Source organism: Pongo abelii, chromosome 4 (assembly GCF_028885655.2).
Source record: "Pongo abelii isolate AG06213 chromosome 4, NHGRI_mPonAbe1-v2.0_pri, whole genome shotgun sequence".
Classification (NCBI taxonomy): domain Eukaryota; kingdom Metazoa; phylum Chordata; class Mammalia; order Primates; family Hominidae; genus Pongo; species Pongo abelii.
In genome coordinates, this window is record NC_071989.2 from 7641836 (window position 1) to 7669346 (window position 27511).

The following is a 27511-nucleotide window of genomic DNA, read 5'->3' on the forward strand; positions in this document are numbered from 1 at the left end:
TTGGACACGGTGCTGAAATCAACTCCTGTTCAGCTAGTGGAGGGTCCCCTCTAATCAGAAGCCAGGAAGGTCATCCGGGCTTTCCACATGCTCCAGGACTGACATTCTCAGAAGAGGTGATGCGTCACAGTATGGCAATAGGAAGGAAGAGAGCCCTGTGATGCTAGAAAATCTGTAGAAGTAATACTGAAGACTGCCACATTGCTCCGAAGTGCTGGGCTGCTGCACCTGCTTACACACAGACTATGAGCACATAGGCCTTCCACACAGAGCACGTGTGTTACCTGCATATCACCTGCACACACGTCACTCAAGCATGCATTTCACACACAGATTACACACAAGTTATATGCATGTATGCACACCACATGCATATACCACACACAGATCACACACACAGAGCAATTCCCAGTAAAGATTTTAATTATCCATACTAATGTGGAGGAGATAAAATATAGATGCATAACTGGACATTATGGGGGTTAGCTGTGAGAATGTGGGTGAGTTTTAGGAACTCTCTGGCCCCAAATCTCTGTGAAATGAGTGAGTTACATGGAACAGCATTGAAGGCCCCTTCTAATCTGCATCATTCTGGACCCCGCTTCTATTGTGCATTTGCATTTATTCAGAGAGAAACTCATCACATCATTCTTTTAATTTCTAACTCTGTCCTCTTTTTTCTCTGTATCCCAAACATTTATTTTGCAGGACTTGAGGAGGCTAATAATTAATATCACTGTTTTCCTCCTGTGTTCAGAACCCTTTGAGAGATAGACCAAGGCATTGGGTAGATAGAGAACAAAATGTCACCTTATTACACTTACACCTATTTGGAGAGTACAGTTAAGAATAAATGATCTTGCTGATTATCCCCTGAGTTTACCCATCTTTCACTACAGCCATCTGTCCCCAAATCAAGGTCTTTCCCAGCACAGGGGCAAGTGGCCCACTAGGTCCACTGCTTGGCTGAGAATGCAGAACATGGAGATGACCACCCACTTCAGGGAGGAAGACCCTGCTTGTGGGGGAGGATGGGGTAAGATGCAGAGGGTTCAAGATGCAGAGGGTTCATATCCTTTTCCCAAACCCTCAAGTTAGACCAGTTTATCCTGCTTTCCTTGGGAGGAGTGACCTCCCCCACTGCATAGAGAGGGAGGACAGCTATGATTCTCTGTTCAGTCCTGTCACAGGGAACCTTGAAGATTTAGGAATAAAATTCCCATAATGGGTTCCAGCCACTCCTGCTCACCACGTTGGATGATTAATGTGATAAAGTGGTCTGTGTTATGGGGAGATTCTTAGGGAGGAGCATAGGATATTTGGAACTGATGCCACTGACTTGTTATTAAAGCCACTACTGACCTGTCTTGGTGAGAATACAAGTCATGTGGAAATGGAGGGTAGAGTGGATTTTAACCAGATATGTCTGTCCACTCACAGATAGACCTGTAGGTCTTGCCGTGAACACACAAGAGCTTGCTCTATGTAAATAGTGGGTTACACTAAAAAGACCATTGCCATACACTGTTGATGATAATGTAAATGGAACATTTCCTGAGAGCAGTTTTGCAATACATATCAATAACTTAAAAATACTTATGGCTTTTCAGTAACTGTGTCTGAGGAAATGATCAAATAGGAAGCCAAAGCTTTATACATGAGATTGACCACTATAGCATAACACAAATGCACAGAATATTAATAAGTATTGAACAATATGGACATATCTAAAGGATGATACAGTCACAGAACTGAATATTATCTAAGCATTTAAAATGCTGTTTCTACAGAACTTATATGAGCTAAAAAATATTTTATTAAATGTTAAAGCAAAGCACAAAACTACATTCAGAATGAACTGAAGCTTCTTGGAACAAGATAGAGGTCTTGACAAAGTAAAGTATGCCACCAATTTTGAAAATACAGAGGAAAATGGAGTAGGCAGACAAGGCCATATGGACAGCAGAGTGTTCTGCTTGGGCAGGACAATTAGAGATTATTTTTAGTTTGTCTTTATATCTTTGTTTTTCTCCCAAATTATATGAACATGAATTGTTTTAATCATTAAAAGAATAATGAGTTATATGTTTTGAAAGACTACCATATTTCTACATAAACAAAAGATAATGGGTGAATGTCACTTATCCAGGCTCAGCAAATGCAGTTTTGGTGTGAGGGCAGTTTGTATTAGTCACCTAGTATCGCAATAATGCTGCATAACAACCATGAAATCTCAGAGGTACACAATAATAGACTGCAGGTTGACTAGGGCAGCTCTGCTCCATGTGTCTCTCATCTTGGGACCGGTGGGCTACCCGGAAGTGTTCTTTTCCTAATGAGGTGCAAGAGAGTGACCTGAAAAACAAAAGGTCTCCTAATCCTGGGCTGGATCTGGCTCATGGTTATTTCTGTCCACATTGCATTAGCCAAAGCAAAGCAGATCTCATGGCTAAGCCCAAAGTCGAGGGAGGGACTGCAAAGTCATCTACCAAAGGGCATGGATCCAGGAAAAGGGCAGAACTCTTCTGGAGATTGATGTTTTCTGTTAAGCAAATAAAAATGATACATTGGAAACAGAAGTAAAATTAACTTCCTGCAGTTATCTCTCTGAAGACTGTTGCTAATGTGCACTTTGTTTTGATTGTATTCACAAGTGAGAAACAGTTACCCTGTTGAGCAGCTCTTTCTGTCTCTTTAGATCTTGGCCAATGTGATCATTTTCATCTGCGGGAACCTGGCGGGAGCCTACCATAAGCACCTCATGGAACTTGCTCTTCAGCAAACGTATCAGGACACCTGTAATTGCATCAAGTCCCGGATCAAGTTGGAATTTGAAAAACGTCAACAGGTAATGCATGGTTCATCTTACATCCACATTACTTTAGGCATTATTAAAATGATGCTGTTACTATTAATGTTGAGTGTGGTTCATTCATTCATGAGCTTCAGAGAAACCAGAGAAGAAACCCTGGGCTCTGCACCTGGGGAGTGTCTTAGTCTGCTTAGTGCTGCTTTAAAGGAATATCTGAGGTTGGGTAATTTACCAAGAAAAGAGGTTTATTTGTCTTATGGTTCTGCAGGCTGCACAAGAAGCCTGTGCCATGTCTACTTCTGGTGAGTGCCTTTAACTGCCTCCACTAATGGATAATGGGTAATGTGCAGGGATCACTTGGCGAGAGAGGAAGCAAGAGAGAGGCAGGGAAGGAGGGGCAGTGCCAGGCTCTTTTGAACAACCAGCTCTCATGGGAGCAATATAGTGAGAAATTCCCTCCAACTCCCTTCCCAGGGAGGGCATATATGTGTCCATGAGGGATCCACCCCCAAGACACAAACACCTCCCACCAGGCCTCACCTCCAACACTGGGGATCAAATTTCAACATGAGGTTTGGAGGGGACAAACATCTAAACTGTAATAGAGAGTTATGATCAAAAGAGCAAAGACTGCATCTTCCCCATGCAGCCTTCAGACCAAGGGACCCAGGATCACCCACAGCCACATACGCCAACCATCATCAACAAGTGGCTGGGGAAGTCAAATAAGAACAGTTCATGAAGATGCTCACTTCTGGTTAGTGTTTGTGACAAGCATTTGCACCAGCAGAAGTATGAGCCTCCCCCTCCTCGCCCCCTCACCGCACTGTGCCATCACAGCACTTCCTGCAGCACCTGTTGTCCACATAGGATGAAATGTTGGAGTCTTCCTCAGGGAGGTGATTGAAGAGTCTGGGGAGGAGCCAGGTGTCGTTGTTAGGGGCATCCTAGGTTGATTGTTGTGGGTGACACAAATGCACATCAGGGAAATGTATAGACTGCAAGGAAGCATTACAGAAAACAAACAACGGAGACAATAGGAGATGTGCGGGGACCAAGATACACCAAGGATGGTGGAAAGCAGGCACAACAGATGTACATGGAGAAGAAGCCATAGAGGGGCCCTGGATTTGCTGTGCTTCACTCTGGGTGATGGCAGATATCCATGTGAACAGCTGTGTGTTCCTGGGTTTGTGTATTTCTCACTGGGAACCCAGTCTGTAAAGCTAATAATTAGCATGGCTGGCCATAAACACTGTGCTCCCCCTCCCTGTGGGCCTTCATCACATTACCTAAGCTCTTAGCAGTGTTTGGCATATCATGGATCCTTAATTATTGTTTGTGAAGTTGTATTGAGTTAGTTCACTCTATAAAATTTCATCAAAGTGTATTGTGGTGGGAGCAAAAAATATATCCTTTAAATTTTGGCACTAGTCCTTTGTCTGTGTGTGGACTGCTGAATGGCAATCACATTCTTTTTTGAAAACAGGGATCCAGGATATTAGTTCATTCATTCAACAAATATTTAGTGAACACCAAGGCTGTGGCAGGCATGGCTCTAGGCACTGGGATATAACTGTAAACACTGCCTTTGCATTGGTATGATTGGCAAATATTATGGTTTCTTTTTAAAAAATACATTTTGTCTTACCACCTGTATAGCAAAGGTATTCAGGAACCGATGTTTTTGTTTGTTTGTTCTAGATGTGTGTCATATTCTGAATTCAAAATTAAGAGACACAGTTGTTAACTTGGGACTATTATCCAGTTTATTCTTATATACCTATTTTCAGTAATGTTTTACATCTGGGTTCTAGAAAATTCCACAGTTTCGACAAGTAGCACTTAGCATTCATGGGTGGTCCTGCTGTAGTGCATGCTACAGGGTTCAAATGTTTTCGGAGAGATGGTTTCCTTTCTCAAGCAGTACAGACTGGAGCAAGTTGGGTCCTACAGACATGTTTAACTTTTTTTTCATCAGCTCTGTAATCTCCTTCAAAATAGCACTAAAGCTACAGAGAACAGAAATTCCAAGTAGATGGATTACATAACCTAATATTTTTAGGAACAGCTTTGATAAAAGCAGTTTCAGGTCACTGACCTCACCTGCACATCATATTTCTCTGAAGAGGCCTGAGCAGCCGAAAGCACATGGCATCCCTTGCCACAGTGAGCTGAGGGTTAGAGGAGCCACACTGACCTTGTGGAGCTCAAGAACTGGACCATCATGGGAGACATTAGAAAGACATGCATCTACTAGTTTCAGAAAAGAAGCCAGTGATTCTTTTAAAAATAAAGAAAGTGAGAAGAAAGTTCTTAAAGAAATAAGAACTGATATTAAATATGTTTAATAGAATACAACTTTACATCTCAAGAGCATTTTGTCACCATCGTTGGAAGTCCATTTCCAGAGTCTACTCCTAGAATGCAGTACCTTTCTTGTTAGGGCTTCAGAGAATATGTGTCTACGACGAGATGTGTTTGTACTTTTCTCAGACCAGCATGTAATTAAATGGGAAGAAGAGATTATCTTGGTTTAAAAAAAAAAAAAACCATCAGTAAGATATAATCTGATAGATTTAAGGAAACTAGTAAAAACTGGCCAGTGGCAATGTGTGTGACCTTCATAGAAGGGAGAGGCCCCTGAGACACTGAGGCCCAGTAGGGCCACTGATCAAATTCAGGTTTGGGTTCCATGTGTCACTTCCTGCTTGCCCTGAACCACAAACCACCTTTCGCTTCATCCACAGTCACTGTGGCAAACAGTAATGTCCTTCAAAGTTCTTCATTCAGGAAGGATATGTGTTGACCAGCCAGAAAACAGTTTCAGTCATTGTTCAGATAAATAAATAGCATCCAATTTAATGTACACATTAGCAGCTGCGTCAGAGAGAGCTGGTGCTCCCAGAGGTTGAGAGGCGGCCACCTTGGGAGTTCCTTGGCCTCGTTTCACAGCCCCACTCTCTGCTGTCCTTCCTCCTTGGAGAGGATGCAGTGGCGGGTTAGCCCAGGAAGCCGTCCCTCTTCACCCAGGATGGGGGGTGGGGTACTGAAACTATTGGGACCTGTCTAAATATTCTGAAATATTTTCAAAATTGCAAAACCCCATGCTTTCTTTTCTTCAAATTTTGTGATATTTTTCAGATGCAAGTGAGATGAATTTCTAAAGACTAAAGCCCATGCTTGAATAAAGTGGCTATTTGTACTATAAGATTTTGAGGGAAGAAGGAATGAAAAATGTTGCTAGAGATTTTCTCAGAGTTGTGTTCTTGCCCTAAAAGTGTTCTCATTATGAACAATAAAAATCATGACTCTTTACAAGGTAGGGAAAATAATGCATTGCTTTGGAATTGAGGCCAGCTTTAGAAACTGAAGGTATTCACCTGTCTCGAGTTTTGACTTTTGTCTTAAGTTTCATATCCCACAGTAAAATCCACGGCTGTTTCCTGAGCACCGTGTAGTGTGGCAGATGGCTCTTATCAGACCTGAGAAAACATATATTCAGTGAGTGTTGCTCTCTGGGGTATGTAATAGGCTCTTAGGAATTAATGAGAGCTGGATTCACAGCAAAACAAGAACACTGTTTGCTAACTGCCCAGGCAGTTGAAATGAATGCTGTTTCCGTAGGAGTAAAAGCCAGGTTTGCTATTTCATAGAGGGAGAATAAACCCTCTTTAATTTATATATTGTCTTTGTTTTAAAATAATTTAACAAATGTTTATGTGATTTACTTAATCTGAACCATCCTGTGGATGAAATATGACAGAACATTCCTTTTAGTAAAAAATACTAGTCAAGCGAGGCTCAGAGACCCCAGGCTATACCTGGATTCTGTGACTCTCTGTGGGGGTTAGTGAACCAGTAGTCTTTCTGGCTGTCCTTGGATGCAAAATTGTTTTCCTCTCTGCAGAATTTAGTGGAACAAGAAAGTGATCCTTGGGTGGTCATGGCTGGGTAGATAATGACAAATTTACCTGTTTTTAATCCTAATGTGATAGCAGGTATTATAATGGCTTTATTGAATGCATTTTATGGCTCATTTGTTTCACAAGGTGAAGAGTTTTTGAAGTTTTTCTAGATTTGGGCTGCTAAAATTTGGAAAAGCAAACAGAAGCAAGTACTATTTCTTTAAGTTTTTATAATATCCCGGGTAGTTTATGTAGTACTCTGTGTGTACTGTTGTATCAGACTCCTATTGCTGCTGTAACAAATTTCCACAAATTTGATGGCTTAAAACAGAACAGATTTTTTTATCTTACAGTTTCAGAGGTTACAAGTCCAAAATCAGTCTCACTGAGCTGAAGACAAGATATTAGCAGGGCTATTTTTTTCTGGAGATTTTGAAGGGAGAATTCATTTCCTGGCCTTTTCAAGCTTCCGAAGACTGCTTGCATTCTTTGGCTCCTAGATCCTAGCCCCTTTCCACCATATGTAAAGTCAGGAAGATAGACTCTTTCAATTGCTTTCTCTCTCTCCTTCTTTGTCTTTTTTTTTTTTTTTTTTTTTTTTTTTTGAGATGCAGTCTGGCTCTGTCACCCAGGCTGGAGTACAGTGTCATGATCTCGGCTCACCGCAACCTCTGCCCCCTGGGGCTCAAGAGATCCTCCCACCTCAGTCTCCCAAGGAGGAGGGACTACAGGTGTCCACCACCACAGCTGGCTAACTTTTGTTATTTATTGTATTTTGTATTTGTTTTGCCATGTTGTCCAGGCTGATCTTGCACTCCTGAGCTCAAGCAATCCACCCACCTTGGCCTCCCAAAGTGCTGGGATTACAGGCATGAACCACTGAGCCCGGCCTGTCTCTGACTTTTGATTCTGCTGTTGCATCTTCTTCCTTTCCTCTGACTCCAACCCTCCTGCTTTACTCTTACGGCTTCTGTAATTACACTGGACTAACCAGGCTAATCCAAGATAACCTCACCGTCTCAAGATCTTTAATTTAATCACATCCACAAAATTCCTGGTTTGCCATGTAACCTAACATAGTCCCAGATTCCAAGGATTAAGATGGAGATACTTTTGTGGGACCGTTAGTCAGCCTGCCACTCTCCGTCTTCTTTATTCCTATAGCAACTCTAGGACCTAAGTCCTTTTTCCCATTTAAACCGAATAAAGAAACTGTTCACATTACTTGGCCCAGATCACTCAGTGAGTAAGTGTAACTTCCAGGGCCCTTCTGTCTTTCATGTTGATTTTGCATGGGTTTTCTGGTCTGATCTCTGGGAATGTTAACTGGAGATTTTCCGGGACATGAAGGACTCTTTGATGGAAGTCCTACAAAGAGTAGGAACCACTTTGAGCAACTTTAAGCATCCGAAATGTTATCCTGCTAAGAAGGCAGTCCGTAGCTGTTCTTCCATTGAATTCTCATGCACTAACATGAAGCAACAGAAATCAGCTGCCGTCCTACTCCCTCTGTGAGGCATGGGGAGGGTCTGATGCCAGCCATGCCATCCCCAAAGATCCCTCCAGGGTCAGCTTTCTTCTTCCTGGAGGCAAGAAGATTGAACAGAGGAGTCTGCAGCTTTGTCTGCTTGGACATGTGGTGGTGAGTTATTCAAAACAGTCTTTTACCAACCCCATCTCTGCATGTTCAGTTTACCTTTTGCCAATGAAATGGACCTTACGAGGACTTATCAATGACAAGACTAATTGTTTTACCCAATTGTCTTAACCTGAGTTGTTACATGGACTTGAGGTGAGGCATCTCAACAGTTATGTACTTTTTCATAAAGCCAAGCTGGACATTAATAGTATGAGAGGAATTCAAGCCAGTGAGACTTTCTCACTGCAGTTGCTGAAGAATTAAAGCAGCACATTTTAATATAAATGTCATGCCTGAGCTTTGAGGTGCAGGGCTGGGGGATGCGCCCAACAGAGAGAGCCTAACAGGAGAAACACACATCGTGCGGCAGGTACAGTTTGGCTCAGATACAAAGGCCTTGCCTGGGTTCTGACATCTCAGACCATTAATTAAACTCTCCCACACCGCCCGCTTATGTTTTTGAGATCTCCACTTTTCATCTTTTATTAAATCATTAGTTGTGTCATTTTTTTCTTTGGTATCTCTTCCTTGATAAAGAGGCTGTAACTTCCATCCATCTTGGTCATCACATTTTTTTCATTCTGTAAATGATTAGTATATACTTTTCTCTTTGGCATCTCTTCCCCAGTGCAGAGAGCATAGCTTAAGCCAGTGTTGGTTATTGCTTTTATCTCAGCTTTCATTAGTGAAACATTAAATGATGTGGAAGACGACACATACACTTTACTTGAAAACTGAAAAAAAAATGAAGAGCTGAGATGTTATAAAAGGTTCTCATCACAGTGTTTGCTATTCCAATCCATCAGAATGAACTTTAAGAAATATTTTCAGTTTGTACCACACTGTATTATATTGGTTACTTAAATTCTCATGAAGCTCAGATGTTATGCCTCACTGAGAAATTCCAGTACAAGATGTTTCAGGATGCTACAATTTTGCCATGATGTTTATGGATGCTTTTAAATGAGAAACGAAAATTAATTCCAGAAAATTGTCAATAATCCTTAAATCAAGTCTGCAGTATTTTCTGAGAAGTCCTTTAGTTAGAATGGTTGAGATCACTACATATTTGAGAAGATTGCAATGAAGATTGTGCTATGACTGTGCAATCAACCTCCTTTAAGGAGGAGTCAACAGTTACAGATCCAAGATCCAGGGGGAGGATGAAGGAACTCTCAGGAATCACTGTCTAGTCTTGATGCCTAACAAAGAATATAAATGCAGGCCATTATAGGGGTTTACAAAAGCCACATTAGCAACTATTTGTTCATTCTTTAAAAAAAAAAAAAGGACATTTTGGCAGGGCGCGGTGGCTCATGCCTGTAATCCCAGCACTTTGGGAGGCCGAGGCGGGCGGATCATCTGAGGTCAGGAGTTTGAGACCAGCCTGGCCAACATGGTAAAACCCTGTCTCTACTAAAAATACAAAAATTAGCTGGGTGTGGTGGTGAGCACCTGGAATCGCAGCTACTCTACTTGGGAGGCTGAGGCAGGAGAATTGCTTGAACCTGAGAGGCAGAGGTGGCAGTGAGCCAAGATCACACCACTGCACTCCAGCCTGGGCAACAGAGCGAGACTCTATCTCAAAAAAAAAAAAAAAAGAAAAAAAATAGACATTTTGCTTTAAAGGAAAAAATAAAAAAAAAAAAGAATTATAGCAATTAATTAAGCAGAGATTCTTTTAATGGTTAAATATTTGCAGGTGTCTATTTACATCATGGCAGTAGAGAAGCCAAATGATAAAATTAAACCTTCTAGAAGTTTCCTCTGTATAAGAAACTTGAGCAAGACCTCCTGCTCATGTCCACAGTGAAGAAGCAACTCACCTGTCTTGTTGAAGAAACACCTGGAAACAGTTATATTACTCCAGATTATCACAAGCAGATTTTTGTTGATAATACTCAAGAAGCCCCCACAACCAGAAGTCGTGTACTAAGGAGAGGACCTGATTTTGATGTTTCTGAGAGCCCTAGAATTTTCACTATTTCCTGGGGACTGCCTATTTTTAATACTCTGTGATATGGTACTTTCATGCTAGTAAGAATGTTTAATAGGCAAAGAATAATCTAGTGAAAAGATTCAAGAAAATTTGACATCACTTGATAACAGTAAAATAAACCCAATAAAAAGCAATTCTAAAATTAGCCCTTTTGTTTCATTAAACATTCTTGTGATATTTGTCACATATAGAAACAAAACTCAAGTCTTCTGTGATTGCCGTCATTTTTCTTCCTGCAAATGTAATCACGAATAGGCCACTATGCCTTTTAATGGGGGGGAAAGGCATTTTGAACTTACTTTCATGGGGCTGACTTCAAAATGTTGAAGTTACTGATCGTGCATATTTAATAGTATATTACCATGAGCATAGTTGCAGATACATATACCTCCTATGGCACTAGTGATGTGTTTACTGAACCGAGGTATCCATATATGTGTCTTCAAATGGTATTATTTTTGGAGATTTTACTTTTGGGGTTATCTGAGTGCTGTCAAGATTTTAGGAAATTTTATCCTAGAACTTCTGTAGAAGAGTACTTTAATGTATTTACGTATGATGGGCCATTTAATATATGTGTGTTACTGGATGTGAAAATTCCTCCTGAAGACTAACGCTGTCATAAATGTGGACTATATGATGCACTCAGAATGCAATGCAAGAGGCATGTGAGATAATGATACTCACATAAACCCATTCATACCCTTTTCAAATTGCATAGTATTTTTACATATGTTCTTCTGTTAAATACAGGATTATACAAGATACAGAAAAGCCCTCTTCTCCTATTTATCAAATTTACAGTTTTTTTTTTTTTTTGGCTTGTTAGGTGCTGGCGATTTTCCCAGGTTGGGGAATGCAGAGGTAGCCAAGACTAGAGGTACCTGTTCTCTTTGTGCTTAAATTCTAATAGCAGGGGACAGACTGTAACTTATCAAACCCATAATTTCATGAGAAGATATAACAAGATAATGTGATGAAGCATGGTGGCTGGAGAAGACCAAGAGGCCTGTTGGAGAGGCCAGGCAGGGAGGCTTCTCTGGGGATGTGATATCTAGGTTGAAATACGAATTGCTGAAGCTCTCAGACCTAGGAGGGCCTGAAGAAAAATGTTTCCAGCAAAATAAATGGGAACTACCAAGGTCTTGAGTCAGGAGCCGGGTGGCCTGTTTGAGAAACATAGGGGTCAGTGGGACAGTTGGGGAGAGAGAGGCAGGAGCCAGACTACACGCTGGGCCTTGGAAGGTGGGTCAAGGACTTGGGATGTTATATTGAGTGGGAAGTCACTGAAGGGTTTTGAGTAAGATAGCAACGTAAACTGATTAACATTCTTAGAGGATCCTTCTGGCTCCTAGTAGGGGATGGGTTGGAGAAGGGATGAGTGTTAGTAGGTGACTCCTTAGAAGCCATGGGATACTATCGCAGCAGTACAGGCTGGATACAGGAATAGCTTGGGTGAGAGTGGACAGATTTAGGACATATTTTAAAATTGATTTAGTATGGGTTACTTTTGGATTAGATGCTGAGTGAAATAAAAATAAAATAATGAAGAGAGCCTTCTGGGTTTTGAGCTTGCGTAACTGGATGATGGTTGGTGTGGCATCTAACATTTCAACATCTTGGTCACATTATTTATTGGGAGGTAAGGTACAGTAGAAATCCAGAGTTGAGTTTTTAACAGCTAATTTCAAGATGCCGAGCCAGCAGCTGTAAATAAGATCTGGAGTTAAAGATGTGAACTTGAAAGGCATCAGCATATAGTTGCTATTTCAAGCTACAGGACCAGATGAGATGCCCCAAGGAGAGAGTGGGATTAGAAAAGATAAAAAGTGTCCAGGACCAAACCTCAAAGCACACGAACATTTGAGCAGGAATAGAGGAAGATGAAGCCCAAGTCACTGAGAAAAATCAACCAGTTATATAGATGATTTGTTTTTTCCTAATTTAGTCTTGAGTTCCCTCTCATGATAGTGGCTGGAAACTCTAGCCCTGCCCTGACGGGGATCCTGGGGATGTGGTTGTGGGTGTTTCCCATATGCCTTTCATGGAATCCTTCTTTGACCTCACAGATGGCCTGATTCCTAAGTGTCCAACCTGTGGCCAGGTGTCCCTCTCACGGGAAGCTTGTTTATCCTGACACATGCCCTTGTGGCTCTCGTCTGACCTGTATCCAGTTTATTCCTACCAAGACAGCCACTCTCCCGGAGAGCCCTGACCAGGAAAGAAGTTAGGATGGGGTAGAAAAGGCAACTCATCAGAACCCGTGAAATGGCAGAAGCAGTTTATTGTCTACAGATCTGGGTAAGAGAGGGCACAGCACCATTTGCAGGGCCAGCAAAAAGCAAGGAGCCATCCGGAACACACAGGCTCAACCAGCAGGTGCAGAACAAGAGACAGAGGGAGCTCTGGGCCAAAGCCTTTATTGGGGTTCAGGACATTATGCAATCGGGTTTCTAATTGGTGGGTTTAGAACAAGCGGGCACATGACCCTATGGGGTCATGCTGTGACTGAGAGAAGGTCAGTGTGGGTGGGATACCTGTGCAGTCTATGCAGGGTGTGGGGATTAGTAGGGTGTATCCAGCTGTCCCACGGGGAGGTGGTTACCAGAAGGCAGTGTACAAGGCAGATGTCTTGATTGACCACCTTGAGAAACTGCAAGGAGGTGGGGGAATGGAAACTGTGTCAAACATGATTAGGCTTTGCCTGAGTAAGACCAATCTAAATTTAAAATTGATCCCAAACCAACAAAAAATTATAAGAATTCACTACAATAGGGGAAAAGCCAGAGAGAATTGTTCAATAGAAGACAAGAGAAGAAGGTATAAGTGGGATAGTGGCCAACATAGTCACATATTGAAGAGTCATAGTGAGAAGAGGGTAAAGAAGTGGCCGCTGGTCTTGAACAAATGGTGGTCACCAGTGGCCTGGACAATACGTTTAAGTGAAGCAATCGTGCTAAAGTGACTGAGGTTGGGTGAAGAGAAGACAGGAGGTGCAGAAGCCATGAAGTGAGTTCCCACAGCTCTTCTGATGTATGTAGCAGGGAAGAGGAGCCAAGAAATGCCGAGGAGTTTGTTCAAGATTTTCTATGCTCATGGCATAAATCAAAGTTGTATAACATATCTTAATATGGCATCTTTGGTAATACATTTTAAATTGCCTGTTAATTATTTCTAATTTATTACATTACATAGTTTTCCTAATGTGTTGTATTCTGAATCATTGATTCTAAGGAAGGGATGGGCACAAGGGTTGGTTGATTTTTATAGAAAGGCAACAGTTGGGGCTGGGTGCGGTGGCTCAGACTTATAATCCCAGCCCTTTGGAAGGCCAAGGCGGGCGGATCACCTGAGGTCAGGAGTTCAAGACCCGCCTGGCCAAAATGGCGAAACCCTGTCTCTACTAGAAATACAAAAATTAGCCAGATGTAGTGGTGAGCGCCTGTAATCTCAGCTACTCAGGAGGCTGAGGCAGAAGAATCACTTGAGCCCAGAAGGCGGAGGTTGCAGTGAGCCAAGATCACAACACTGCACTACAGCCTGGGTGACAGAGTGAGACTCCGTCTCAAAAAAAAAGAAAAGAAGAAGGAGAAAGGCAACTGAGTTTGCTGCATTACATTCATTACAGTTACTAAATAATCACAGCTGTAGTCCATTGTAGCTAATGTTCTGGTAATAGCTACTAAAAAGGTTTTAATCCAAATAGAAACAAAGGAAAAGTTATTTAAAAATAGGCAAATAACCTGGAAAGCATGAAAAGGAATAAAATGTCAACAAGATTTTAGGTAAAATGAAAAGAATACATTAAGACAGAAATTCAAGCCTCTACTAAGTTTAATTATGTTTTAGAAGTATATTAAAGCAAAAATATAAAATTAAATGTTAAAAGTAAACCAACTGATCCTCTAGGCAAAGGAATCTGCACATATCAGTGCATGTCACGTTATAACCATATTCCGGGAAAGAACTGCTATCCAGAGCTTGAGAGTTTCAAGGTTGGGCAGTTTAACTACAAGCACAATCCTCATTATAAATATGGAAAAAGCAAGAAGGCTAGGAGCTTCTCCTCCAGATAAACATCAGTCAGCAGCAAGTAGAATTATTAGAGCTGAAATGCAAAAATAAAAAAGCCACAGGTGGCAGCTCCAGCCATCATGGGTTAAACGTGAGAAAGCAGCAACAGATATCCTGAGCCTTTCTCACTGCTGTGCTGTGGACTTGGGCACCTGGTGATTGAGCAGATTCAAGGCGACAGGAGGTTAGCAAATCGTGTTTGGCCTCCAGATGGAATTTTCTTTGTTATCATATATTTTTGTGTGTGTGGTCCTATTTTCTATGCCTTTCTGGCTCCTCGTGAGGCAGATTCTCCAGGAAATTAAGACTTTATTTTCTAAACCAGTAGCATAGAATAAAAACAGGAATATTTTATCATTGACTATAGAATGAGTTCAGAGCCATCTGATAGAATTTGAGGCTCAGCAGCCCGCACCTATGACCTCTGCCCTGAAGAAAATGACCATCCCTTGGACAAGGTTTACTTAGTAGTGTGGACTCTGCCATTCTAGTGTGTTTCTGTTCCTCCGGGGCAGGAACCAATGATTGGAGGAAGAAAAGTGCATTTGAAAGAAAGAAAACACACTCCCGGCATGAGGCATGATGCCAATGATGAAAGAAACAAAACACACTCCCAGCATGAGGCCAATGTGTGTAAGTGCCTTGCAGAAGTCTCAGCACAGACTCTTCCTGTGACTCTGCCAGTCCAGGGATCACTGGAATGCAGCAGCCATTTCAGCAGACATCAGAGAGTTTGATCCTGGATGAAGTGACTCAGAGATTCATTTCCTAGGGTCATCAGCTTCCTAGCCAGCCTGTTTAGGGCCCATATCTGCCATCCGGAAACCAGACTCTGAAATCTTTGGCGGTGATACAGTTTGGCTCTGTGGCCCCACCCAAATCTCATCCTGTAGCTCCCATAATTCCCATGTGTTGTGGGAGTGTCTAGCTGGGAGATCACTGAATCATGGGGGTGGGTCTTTCTCGTGCTGTTCTCATGATAGTGAGTAAGTCTCATGAGATCTGATGGTTTTAAAAACAGGAGTTTCCCTCCACTGGCTGCCATCCATGTAAGATGTGACTTGCTTCTCCTTGCTTTCTACCATGATTGTGAGGCTTCCCCAGCCACGTGGAACTGTAAGTCCATTAAACCTCTTTCTTTTGTGAATTGCCCAGTCTCGGGTATGTGTTTTTCAGCAGTGTGAAAATGGACTAATACAGGGGGCAATGGCTATTATTTCATTATTTTTCTTTAGAGTATTAGAACCTACTACAGTGCCCTTCATGGAGTAAGTGAGAACATATACTCTCCAAACACCAACTGACAAAACACAGAAATATGTTCTGCACTAGCTTGCTCTTTCTCTCTTGCTCTCTCTCTCTCTGAGCAACCTTCATAATATGTATTAATCCATACATATAATTAATTATAGAAGTATGGGCCTGGGAGGAAGAATAAAGCATTGTAAATCTCTGCTCTTTATACTTGCTTGGTGTTTGAAGTTTCAAAATGACCAAGAGTCCACTGCACAGCAGTGAGAAAGGCTCAGGACACCTGTTGCTGCTTTCTCACATTTAACCCAAGGAAATGGCTGGAGCAACCACCTGTGGCTTTTTTATTTTGTGATAATTAGTTATTATCAGTAGTCCTAAAACCATGTCTTCCAATACTTTGTACTCCTCATCGTTTATAGCAATCCTTGGACTCTTGCATTATTCTTACACCATTTAGTGTCTCCATTCGAAATCTCTCCCTCTATCTTTTCTAAATTCTATGCAGGTTAAATGCAATTTTTGCACACTCCATACCTCATGACTGCTCTGGATGAGCTCAGGTATTATTGCATACACCTTCTTATTCATTATGAGGCTCACTTATATCATCATTCACAAAAGTAATACTTGGTCATCTTGAAGCTTCAAACACCAAGCCAGGATAAACAGCAGAGATTTACAATGCTTCATTCTCCCTCCCAGGCCTGTATTCCTCTAGTTTCTAGTGTAATTTTGGCTGACATATTTCTATGAACTTGAATTATTTTAGCCTTATTGTTATAGAAGTGATTAGTCTCCTTCCAGTAGGGAATGTAGACACGGAAATTTTTTGTGTTATGAAAGATGCAATTTTTATGTCGAAGATAAAACACAAGCTCAACATCATCCCAGCCTGTTAAATTAATCCAGATCTGAGGAAGAACAAGCATTTAAACTAGTCTTTATTAAAACACTTGGCTGAGGGATACGATTGTGACGACAGTTTGCAGGGTAATGAATCTTTAAAACAGTGTTAGATTTTGACATTGATAAGTACAGTACTTAACATAATTATTATTCCAGATTTCCACTGGTGAATTTTATTAACGAGTCAAGGAAAAAAATGTTTAGAGGAATACTTACTAGTGGCCATTGCAAGGAGTGGATCAGTACAAAAAGGCAAATGTCAAACCACAGATTCTACCCTTTAAAGAGGCATTTAGATCATGATCAAAATCTGGGCTCAGAAGACATAACAATTTTATATGAGTGGGCCTCTTGAAAAGATATGAGTGGAATTGTGAATGCTTTATTGAAAAACAGAGGAAAATTTTTCCACTATAGAGCAATGTACTTCATCAGCTGACAGAAATGAACATAAAATGATCAGATCATGTACAACTGAATTCCCATGAGACTAATAGCAGACTTGACTTTTTAGCAGGAGAAATTGGGGGCCTCTTTTCAACATTCTTAAAGAAATTCCAACAAAGAATTTCATATCTCACCAAACTAAGCTTCATAATCAAAGGAGAAATAAAATATTTTCCAGACAAGCAGGCACTAAGGGAATTCGTTACCACTAGACCAGCCTTTCAAGAGCTCATTAAGGGAGTTCTAAATGTGGAAATGAAAGAACCATACCTACTACCAAAAAACACTCTTAAGTATATTTTTTTAATTAGAATTTTTTTTTATTTTTTTAAATCCTTTTTCTTTGTCTACAGAGACTGTGGTAGGATTTTTTTTTCAGATTTTCAAATGTATTTCTTTAGCCTTCCCATTCAGAAATGTTGGATTTTTCTATTTATGAAAATATGCCATTAAATCCATCAGCATGCTTTTAGTGTTTTCTCTGCACTTTCTAAATAATTTAAATGTCTATTCTAAAAATTTTATAGGTTAGCATGCTGTAGCAAACAGATTAATTTTTTCAGCATGAATTTTACCTGATTATAAATAATATCCAGGAATACTGTTGGGATGTACATTTATCTTGTATCCAGACACTCAGTAAATTCTCTATTCACTCTAGTGCTTTCTACCTGAGCTCATATACATTACTCTTCCACAAACTACACTTTTTTGTTTTCATCCCCTGAAATTTTTATATTTTCTGATATCCAGAGATACCAAAGCTGTGTTGAATGACATTATTCTATGGAGCACATTTGTTATGTCTGTGTTCACAGGAAAGGCTCATTGTTTTGGTTTCTTTTTTTTTTTTTTTCCACAATAAAATTTATAACACCTTAACAATATTTTGGTGATTTTTTTTTTCTAGCTTCTTTAAACATTTATCTTTTAATCCATAACATTTTGATTGCCTTCTAAATCTAAACATAGTTTGCTCTTTGGAGAAATAAATGTAGTCCATTTTTATTTGTGGTAAGAATTGTTATACCATATCTAGTGTCTCTCATTCTGTTTCCTGATACTTAGTGTTGTTTCCTAGTCTTTCTAAATTTTATTTTAGTTTTTTTTTAATCTCAACTAGTGAGGGAATAATTTTTTAAAATAATAATCACATTCTATTGTGTGTTTTCTTTTAAAGTATTATTTTTAAGACCTCTTTTCTTTTTCTGGCATGTCTTCTGAGCATCTTAGAATACCTTACCACATTTAACAATATAATTATTTTTTATTAAATGGCTCCAATAATGCATGTCTGTGTTATCCCTTGCTGATACACATTCCAGTTTCTCTTATTTTAAAATAAACTAAAAAAGTTATATTTTCTTAAATATCTCACAAGTAGTGTCTTCATTCTTGATTCCTTTCACTCACCACTAAATTTCTTGAAAAAGTAGTTACTTTTCTTTTTTACCTTTCCTCAATACTTACCCACTTCTTAACTTTGCTGTTGAACTGCCATCTAAATTCACCATTCAACTGAAAACACTTCCTAAATTTAAAGGCATTTTCCATCCTCCTCCTTGATTTCCTCAGTGTTTCCTTCTGCTACCCACATTTTTGTCTACTTGGGGAAAAACTATTATTGAGGCATCACCTGGTACCAATTCAGTTCTCTGACGTCTTTTTTCCTCTCCATGTCCTTTGGAGACACCGTTTCTATTCCCACCCACCAAACACACACATTCTCTAGGACTCTGCACAGGGGCACATTTTCTCCATATTTATGTTGGCCAGCTTTTAGCTCATCGCACATTTTTAGTCACCCTGTCTGGATTATTGGCTTTCAATTCAGTAATTCCTGTATCTTGTCTTGAGTTTCAGATCTATATTTCATTAACACCATAAACTCAGAATGTTCAAACACCATTTTTGCCCAAATCCCATTCTTCAATCACCCTTTCTATTTCTGTGTATGACTGCACCTTTTTCTCTCCCACCCCAACTCGAAACCTCCCTTTTTGGCTTTCACTTTCTCTTCTTGTCCCCCATAACATTAATTGCTCTGTTATATAGTTCTTCGTACATATTGTAGTTTCTATTTGCCATTCCCAAAGCTACACCCTTAGCTTAAGTTTTCATACACTCCACCCCACCAAATTCTTGCCATACAGTAGTATCATATTAATCCTCCCAAGGCACGGTTAGTCTCAGAACAAGGCTGAGTCTGTTAACACCCTAGTTAATAATGCAGTGCCCTTAACTGATGTTCTTCTTTGAATCGTTTGTTGAGAGGGACTATTCTGTCCTTGTTATGAGCATGGCTGTAGTTTCATGCTCTTTGGTTGTGAATCCTTAGAAACCCTTGATAACTGTGTGTGTGTCCTTAGGAAAGTTACTTCATCATTCAAGTCCTTGGTTTCCTTATCTGTAGAGCAGAGATAATGACATTACCTGCCTTAGTCAAGTTGTGGGCATCTTACACATTTTTATAATCACTCAAGGTGCATGTGCTTATTAAAGATATATATTTTTTGAATTGCAAATGGCCTAAAGAAAGTCCATGGAAAGTAGCCAGTGCTTTATATCAGGATAGATGGATGGCTGAGGCCTAAGTGGTGTGTTCCTGGATTCACTGGAAAGTTTCAAAAAGTGATAATAAAAGCGGAGCTGGCATTTGCACCTTCAAAATCCTCAGAAAAGAAAGCTGGCCCAATCCATAAAGGCCAAAAAGGATATACTTTTTCAGCCAACAGACAATGAAGAAAGAGACACTGAAGAGCAGTAAGATTAAAGGACATTCAACCTTCATTACCAATGAGACAATGTCCAGTGTGGTATAAGAACTTTGGGAAGGAGGATGACTGGTTGGATCACCAGGTTACCAGTGAGTGAACAAATTCCTAATCAAATACATAAATTTCTGCCCAGTAACACCTTTATCCCCATTCTTCTTTACGTCATTATTTACAGACATTTGTTTATGTTGAAAAAAATGAGGAAATGATAAGATGCTCCCCTTATGAGCCTGAGTCTTCACTTATTCAACAGGCTTTCCAAATAACCATGCTAGACTCATTGCTGTGCTGCTACTATTTCAGTGTTAGGGATAAAGAAAGGAATCCTAACAGCTTCTAGAGAGAAAATAACTAGGTTATCTGCCATGGGACAAGAGTCAGATTTGCATTTTGCATAAACAACACCAGTTGTCAAAAAACAATAAAGCAAACATCTTAAAAATACTTAAGAAAAGTATGTTGCACTTCAATTTGTATGCGAAGTCAAACTACTATTTGTAAATAAGGTTAAAACAAAGACTTTCAGGCAAATGTGGATTCAGAAAATGCAACTTCCGCACGTCTATTATGGCATGGCATTAGTGGATTTCCTCCAGTGAAACAAAAATGAATTCAAACAAAAGAGAAAAAAATTGGGATTTTTAAAAAAACATCATAAGCAAAGAAATGGGTAAAACCTGATTAAGACTAAATAATTGTAGTTACCTAATGTAAAATAACACTGTTAATTAAAACAGCAAGAATAACAAAGCCAGACATTGTTTTTAATCAAATGATTTTACCTTGAGAGGTATTGAGGTAATGGACATATTTTCTAGGAGAACTTATTATTTATATATATAAAGAAATATATATATATATACGTGCATATACACATATTTATATAAATAGTTTATCTCACTGCTTTAAATCACAGTAAATGCTTTACTTTTAATTTCATACAGCTTCAAAGGAGAAAATTAGATTTTTATATTCATCAAAGAGGATTATGGGTTAATAAGCTTAAAAGACTCTCTTATAATGGTAATTCAACATTCAGTGTGAAGGAGAAAGGCATAGTTTATACAAGGACAAGACCTCTCCTTGAATGATGCAGTTCAGTGCTCTGAGCCTTCACTATTTTCTTCCGTCTATGTGCAATAAAATTTCCATTTTAGGACCAGGTAAATAATGCTTATTACATTTAAGCTGTGAAAGCCAGAATTCCCTGAAGCACGTCGTACAGCTCAGCATTGTTGGTGTTTGTGTTTTCATAGCATCTTTCATCTGAGGGAACCAAGTTCTGCATAAATATACCGAATTTCACATTCCATAAAATGATCCCATATTGTTGTATTATCACCAGCAAGGCATAGGGTGGAGAATTACTGGGTTTTCGAGAAAAGCTTGAGCAAATGGGCAATTTCGGCCATGATCTTGAAGGCCAGACTCAAGGACAGGTTTTATTCGGGAACACTTGGTCTTGGGATCGCCTGCGTTTGCTGCCCCATATTCCAGCATCATCCTCTGATGTGTTCAGTCTGAACGAGTTCCCCATAAAAAGTTATTGTAAGAAAGTTTTGTGCCCTGAAGAAAGGTGAGACCTTCATCCTATTCAGGATTCCCTCACTGAGCAGACTCTTTCCTTGTCCTTCTTTGGAGGTGTGCGAATGTGCCTTTCAGCTTCTAACACATGCCTTTCAGCTCTGCCTTATATGTGACCAACCCTGGATTTTTGGTTCTGTTCATTTGGGATTTGGTTCTGCTTGTTTGTTTGGTTGATTTTTAACACTCTGTGCCTCAGTTTCCTGACCTGTAACATGTAAGTAATGATAATATCTGCCCCAGAGGATTCTTCCTGAGACAAATAGGAGGCATCAGAGACACAGAGCAGGCCATGTCAGCAATGATAATATCTGCCGCACAAGATTCTTCCCGAGACAAATTGCAGGCATCAGAGACTTAGAGCAGGCTTGGCAGCCAGCACACAGTTTACGTGGGCCCTGTGTGCTTGCAGAGGTTCAACCCGTCTCCACCTGCTTTCCATGACCTGTGAATGTATGGTTTTGCACCAAAATTCACATATCATATACACCTCAGAAATAGCCCTAAATATTTCAGAAAAGGTAGCCCCAAAGGAAGCTTTTGGAAATGTTCAATGCTTGTTGACACAGCTTAAAAATTAAGAAAATGGCAACTAGAGGAAGATCAACAGGTACTGAGAGTGAAGGTTATAAACCAGCTAGTGTGTTGCCAAGCATTTGGCCTCTTACTCTGGCCTTCTCTTCCTTCTTCACCATCATTTGGCAAAATTTAGAAATTCAAACATCTACAAAGACTCATCAATCCTACCTGCTGTAGGTCCAACTGTCCTTGACTTTGATGTTTCCTAATGTTCTCTTTTCCCCTCTGTATTGAAATATTTCAGACTTGAAGTATAAAGCAAAAGAACAAATAAGCGGACCTTCTCCTTTTCTTCCTCCATCCGATTAAAGGAGCCTGGGGAAAAGGTGCAATGCCAAGAGGGATTTAAATGTGCTCTGGACTTCAGTTTCCTCCTGCGTAAAATGAGGATTCTAGACCTTATCATAATAGGTTTTCTTCCAGCCTTAATAGTCCATGAGATTTCACATTTTTCTGGTTATTATTTTCAATCTATTAGAAGCCTTCCAAGAAAATTATATGACTGGTTGTCTTTTTTTTCTTTTCAGTTTTACTGTATCTCCAATTTTGACTGTAATTTTCAGGTATTTTCTATGAGTCCTTTCACTCTTTCCTATCTTTTCTATCTTGTGGGCAGAATGTTCAATTCTTATGGCACATTACTCACATCCTAGCTAATTATTTTCAGTAACTGTAAATACTCATGTGTGCTCATTCTAAAAAACTCTTCAGAGCAAAGCATAAGAATGTAAGTTTCTTAAGCGAAACTTCTTTGCATTTATGGGGAAGAATAGTATGACATGATGGGAAAATAGGATTTTGCCATTAAGGTTTGCCATTAAAGGTTCTACCATTAATATTATCAATTGCAGTCCAAGAACTTCACTACTCTTCATACTAGTGTTTCAAGTAATAAGCACTCACTACGACAAATGTCATGGTAATAGAAAAAGCCAGGGTCTCCTAATGATTTAAGAAAACCTTTGCCAAGTAAAATCCCTGGGGTTAGAAACACTGACTTACTGTGAGAATTAAAATATATAAATATGTATACAATACACCAGTCTCAGGTCATAACATCCAGAAAATATTAACTATTGACAAAATGAATTAAAACCATTTTGTTTCATTTAATATAATTTTGATAAGCAAAAAAAGGCATTATTTTAAATTTGTGAAGTGAGTCATTTCTTTCATTGTAGGCAAAATAGATTTTCTGTCACATTCTGAAAACTACTAGAATTGGAAGAAGGTCTTTTGCCCATGGTTATGGCTTAGGCAAACAGTGATAGCTCAGAAGATAAGCTATAGAACTTAGTGGACATAAAACCTGTCTCATAAATTTAAGAGCTCTGTGATAAATCACTTCTTCAGCTAAGAAAATGCTATCATTTTTACATCTTCAGGGTTACATAGTGGGATCCACTTTTAGAGATATAGCCTCACTAAAAGAATTTCTTTGTTCTTTTTTCTAACAATATGAAAACTTTTAAAATATGAAAAACATAAGTAATGCCATTTTCCTGCTCTGCTCCTCATTTGGGTAACAACTGAGTAAAATGTTTCCCTTTATCTCCTAGAACCACAAATATTGTGTTGATGTGAATTGGAACATTGATATTAAAAACAATTTCCGTTGCTTGCATTCTGATTTGCTATAAGATTAAGCCTGGATATTTGAACACTCTGGACATTGCGTTTATTTATGGATGCATCATCAGTTTAGAGCAAGCACAGTTGAGCTCTCAATGTTCTTCATTAAACATGGTAAACTTAACAAATTCTAAGAGTCTGGAGGATCTAAACAGCTTTTACTAAGCTACCTATTATCATGTACATTTCTAGAGAGAGAAAGAGAAGAATGAAAGTACATATTTTGTCTTCTGTTTATTGTATTTATGTGGGAGAATAAAAGCTGCAGACCACAGCACGCAGTGCTTCAGAGGGAGAGGACTTGGCAGGATGCCTTGCTTGCCTGACCCCTCTGAAGGCCAGATTGTACCAGGGCTTAGGTCTCCAGTCTGTTCTCTGCCATTCACCCTTAGGGATCTCACCCATTCTCACTGCTTTATAACCATCTACACACTAATAACTCCATAGCTCCTATCTCTGCCCTGAAATCCAGACTCAAAGTCCAACTGCTTAGTGTAGTCTTCATTTGAATTAATGAATATCTCAAACAAAACATGACCAAAACAGAGCTCTTGATGGCCTCCTAAACCAACTTTCCCCCTCTTTACCCTTCTAGGTAAATGATCCTCCATTTACCCACTTTCCCAGGCCAGAACTCTAGGAAGAGCCATACTGGACTTTTTCCTCTCACTCCTCGTATCCAAACCATCTGCAAATGGCCCCAGATCTACCTTCAAAGTAAACCCAAAGATGCTATTCTTTCCCCCTTACCATCCTCATTGAAGCCAGCATTCTTCTCCCTGGACCTCAGCACTCACTGAATTGTCCTTGTTCACACTCCTGCCTACCTAGTCTATCCATACACAGCAGCCACATTGAGCCTTTAAAATAGTTCATTAACTGGCATTACCCTCATCTTAACCCCAGGGAGTGAAACCCAAAGCCATCACTTTGGTCACAAGTCCATGTACAGGTACACACACACACACACACACACACACAAATGCACATTCTCCTCCTCGTCACACTTCCTTTATTTTACTGTCCCTGAGTGTGCAGGCTCAGAAATGAAAACTGTCTAGAATGACGGCCGCCACTATGAGGCCATTGGTGTATGACAGCTGCCATTGCCATAAATATTAATTTATATCCTTTGGTCTTTTGTACCTCATGAGAAGAATTAGATTCGATTAGGTAAAATTCAGGGATAGTAATGTCTTAAAAAATACTTTACAGTACCAACTACATAAGTGGAATGTAGATTTGAGTAGCAGAAGTGCGCCTCCAGACACAGGATGGAGGAACCCCACAGAGGCCTTCCTCCTTCCTGAGCCCACTGCGTGGGAGCCTCTGTGACTTTACTTTCTATGCTCCTGCCCCCTGGACAGTGGCTTGCAATTTCTGTATATTCCAGTATTGCTGCTGCTGTTTTTCTAAATGAAATAATGAGGACAGAGTGTGAACTGTGATTTTCTCTTAAAAATTTCAATTCTTTTGAGCCTCATGGAGTAAGGGTCAATTTAAAACGAAAATAGAGTTGAACAAAGACATGTTTTCCCCATATCCTAACAAAATGGAATTGAGCAAGGTGGGATGGCTTCTGGAACAGAAATCATTCTCTGTTTGTAGGGTGGTTGCCCAGGGAGTAATGTTTGTATAAAAGGGTGCTAATTTACTGACAAGACATTGCTCGGTGGTTAGGTTACCACTCCTTGGTGACTTGGCAGAGAGGAGGCCTGTGGAGAGGAATGGAGCCTGGGATTCATCCAGCAGCTCTGCAACTCTGCTTCTTCTAGATTATGTAGCTGCCTGCATGATCAGTGGCAGGTACTCATCCCAACCCAGGGGTCCTAATTTGAAACCCAGCATCAAAGCATTCTTCTTTAAAACTGTTTGTCCAGCAAGTGTATCCGAGGTACCAAAGATAGAGGAAACAATACAAAAAAGTGCAATTTGTTTGATGGCCAGTTCTTCTAGTAAATTTTAATTTCATGTCTGTATTAGTCAGGGCTCTCTAGAAGGACAGAACTAATAGGATAGATGTATATATAAAGGGGAGTTTATTAAGGAGTATTGACTCACACAATCACAAGGTGAGGTCCCACAATAGGCCATCTGCAAGCAGAGGATCCGGGAAGCCAGTCTGCATCCCAAAACCTCAAAAGTAGGGAGGCCAACTGTGCAGCCTTCAGTCTGTGGTCGAAAGTCCAAGAAAACCTGAAGTCCGATGTCCGAGGGCAGGAAGCAGGAGAAAAAGATGAGGCTGGAAGACTAAGCCAGTCTAGTCTTTCCATGTTCTTCTGCCTGCTTTTATTCTGGCTGCACTGGCAGCTGATCAGATGGTGCCCACCCAGATTGAGGGTGGGTCTGCCTTTCCCAGCCCACTGACTCAAATGTTAATATCCTTTGGCAACACCCTCACAGACACACCCAGGAGCAACACTTTGCATCCTTCAATCCAATCAAGTTGACACTCAGTGTTAACCATCACCTTGTCCATTAATGAACATCTCTTCCCACCTTCACCTTTATTTATTTATTTATTTATTTATTTATTTATTGAGATGGAGTCTCACTCTTTCACAAGGCTGGAGTGCAGTGGCACGATTCTGGCTCACTGTAACCTCCGCCTCCTGGGTTCAAACGATTCTCCTGCCTCAACCTCCCAAGTAGCTAGGACTATAGGTGCACACTACCACGCCCAGTTAATTTTTGTAGTTTTAGTAAAGACAGGGGTTTCACCATGTTGACCAGGATGGCCTCTATTTCTTCATCTTGTGATCCACCCACCTCGGCCTCCCAAAGTGCTGGGATTACAGGCGTGAGTCCCCGCACCTGGCCTCACCTCTTTTAAAAATCACTTTAACCCTACTGAGAGTTCCAACCCTGAGCAGGAGATATGCCAACATTTATCACAGACATAAAAACCGATCAACATAACTATTAACAGTACAAGTTTTAAATCATTCCCTGATTATAGCTATGGGCACTTCCTTTACCTTTCCCATTAAGTAGTGACATGTATAAAAATGAGTCCTTTATATTACAGGAGAGCAAGAGAACAGAAAGAGAGAGATCAATAGGAAAGATTGATACAAATTGCTAGTTTTCTTGCTGAACAAAAACTCAGTTTTCAAGTATCAACCATAAAAAACGTTTTCCACTGATCTTTTTTAAAGCGTGGTCGTATAGTAAACATTATAACAACAATGCAGATAACTATCCCTTTTATCTACTCTTTAGGGTATGATGCATTTTGGATATGCTATTTAAAAACTGACATTGTATTCTCTGTATAACTGTTATCAGTTGAGTAATGATTCCTTAATTTTATATACAAGGTCTATAAAATTCCTTTTGTCAGGTTAACCTCATTTTACACCAGGAGCGCAAAGCTCAAAGATGTTGAGTGTATGGCTCTTAGTGAGGTGAATGCAACTGATCTGACACTGATTTTACTTGGTTAAACACGTGCTAAGTCAAGCTGTTAATGCTGGGCATAGGTTCTTCATGAGTGCCTGGGGTATTATGCTCCCTTGCCTTCTACAAAGAGACCCTCTCTTGCTCTGTGGCGTGCCCTGACCAAGACACACTGACCTGTCACTATTACATACATTTTTCAGTGAGCTCTGTGAAGAGAGCAATAAAATATCATCCAGAAGGAGAAGAAACATGTAGAAAAGGAAAAAAAAAAGATGAAGAAACAAGTTTTAGAATGGACAAAAGGAGTAAATTCCATGATGCTGAGTTGTTTCCATGTTACTGTATGATGGAAATGATGTTGTTTTGATTTCATGAATCTGTTAGCCCTGTGGGTGTAGACAGGGAGGGCTCACATTTCAGTGCAGAATGCTGGTAGTTCTGTCAACAGGAGTTAGATTTTATGCTAAGTGCAATTTCTAAGAGATATAGTTTCAAAAT

General features: G+C 40.0%; 1 protein-coding gene across 3 annotated transcripts in view; it reads left to right on the plus strand.

Annotated features, from left to right (window-relative positions):
- ADCY2 (adenylate cyclase 2) overlaps positions 1-27511 on the plus strand; it is a 430421-nt gene that overhangs the window by 227953 nt on the left and 174957 nt on the right. For all 3 annotated transcript variants that reach the window (XM_024247608.2, XM_054555396.2, XM_054555397.2), the window contains exon 4: positions 2699-2848. In XM_024247608.2, the coding sequence (XP_024103376.2) occupies positions 2699-2848 (150 nt within the window). The remainder of the gene's footprint in view (positions 1-2698; positions 2849-27511) is intronic.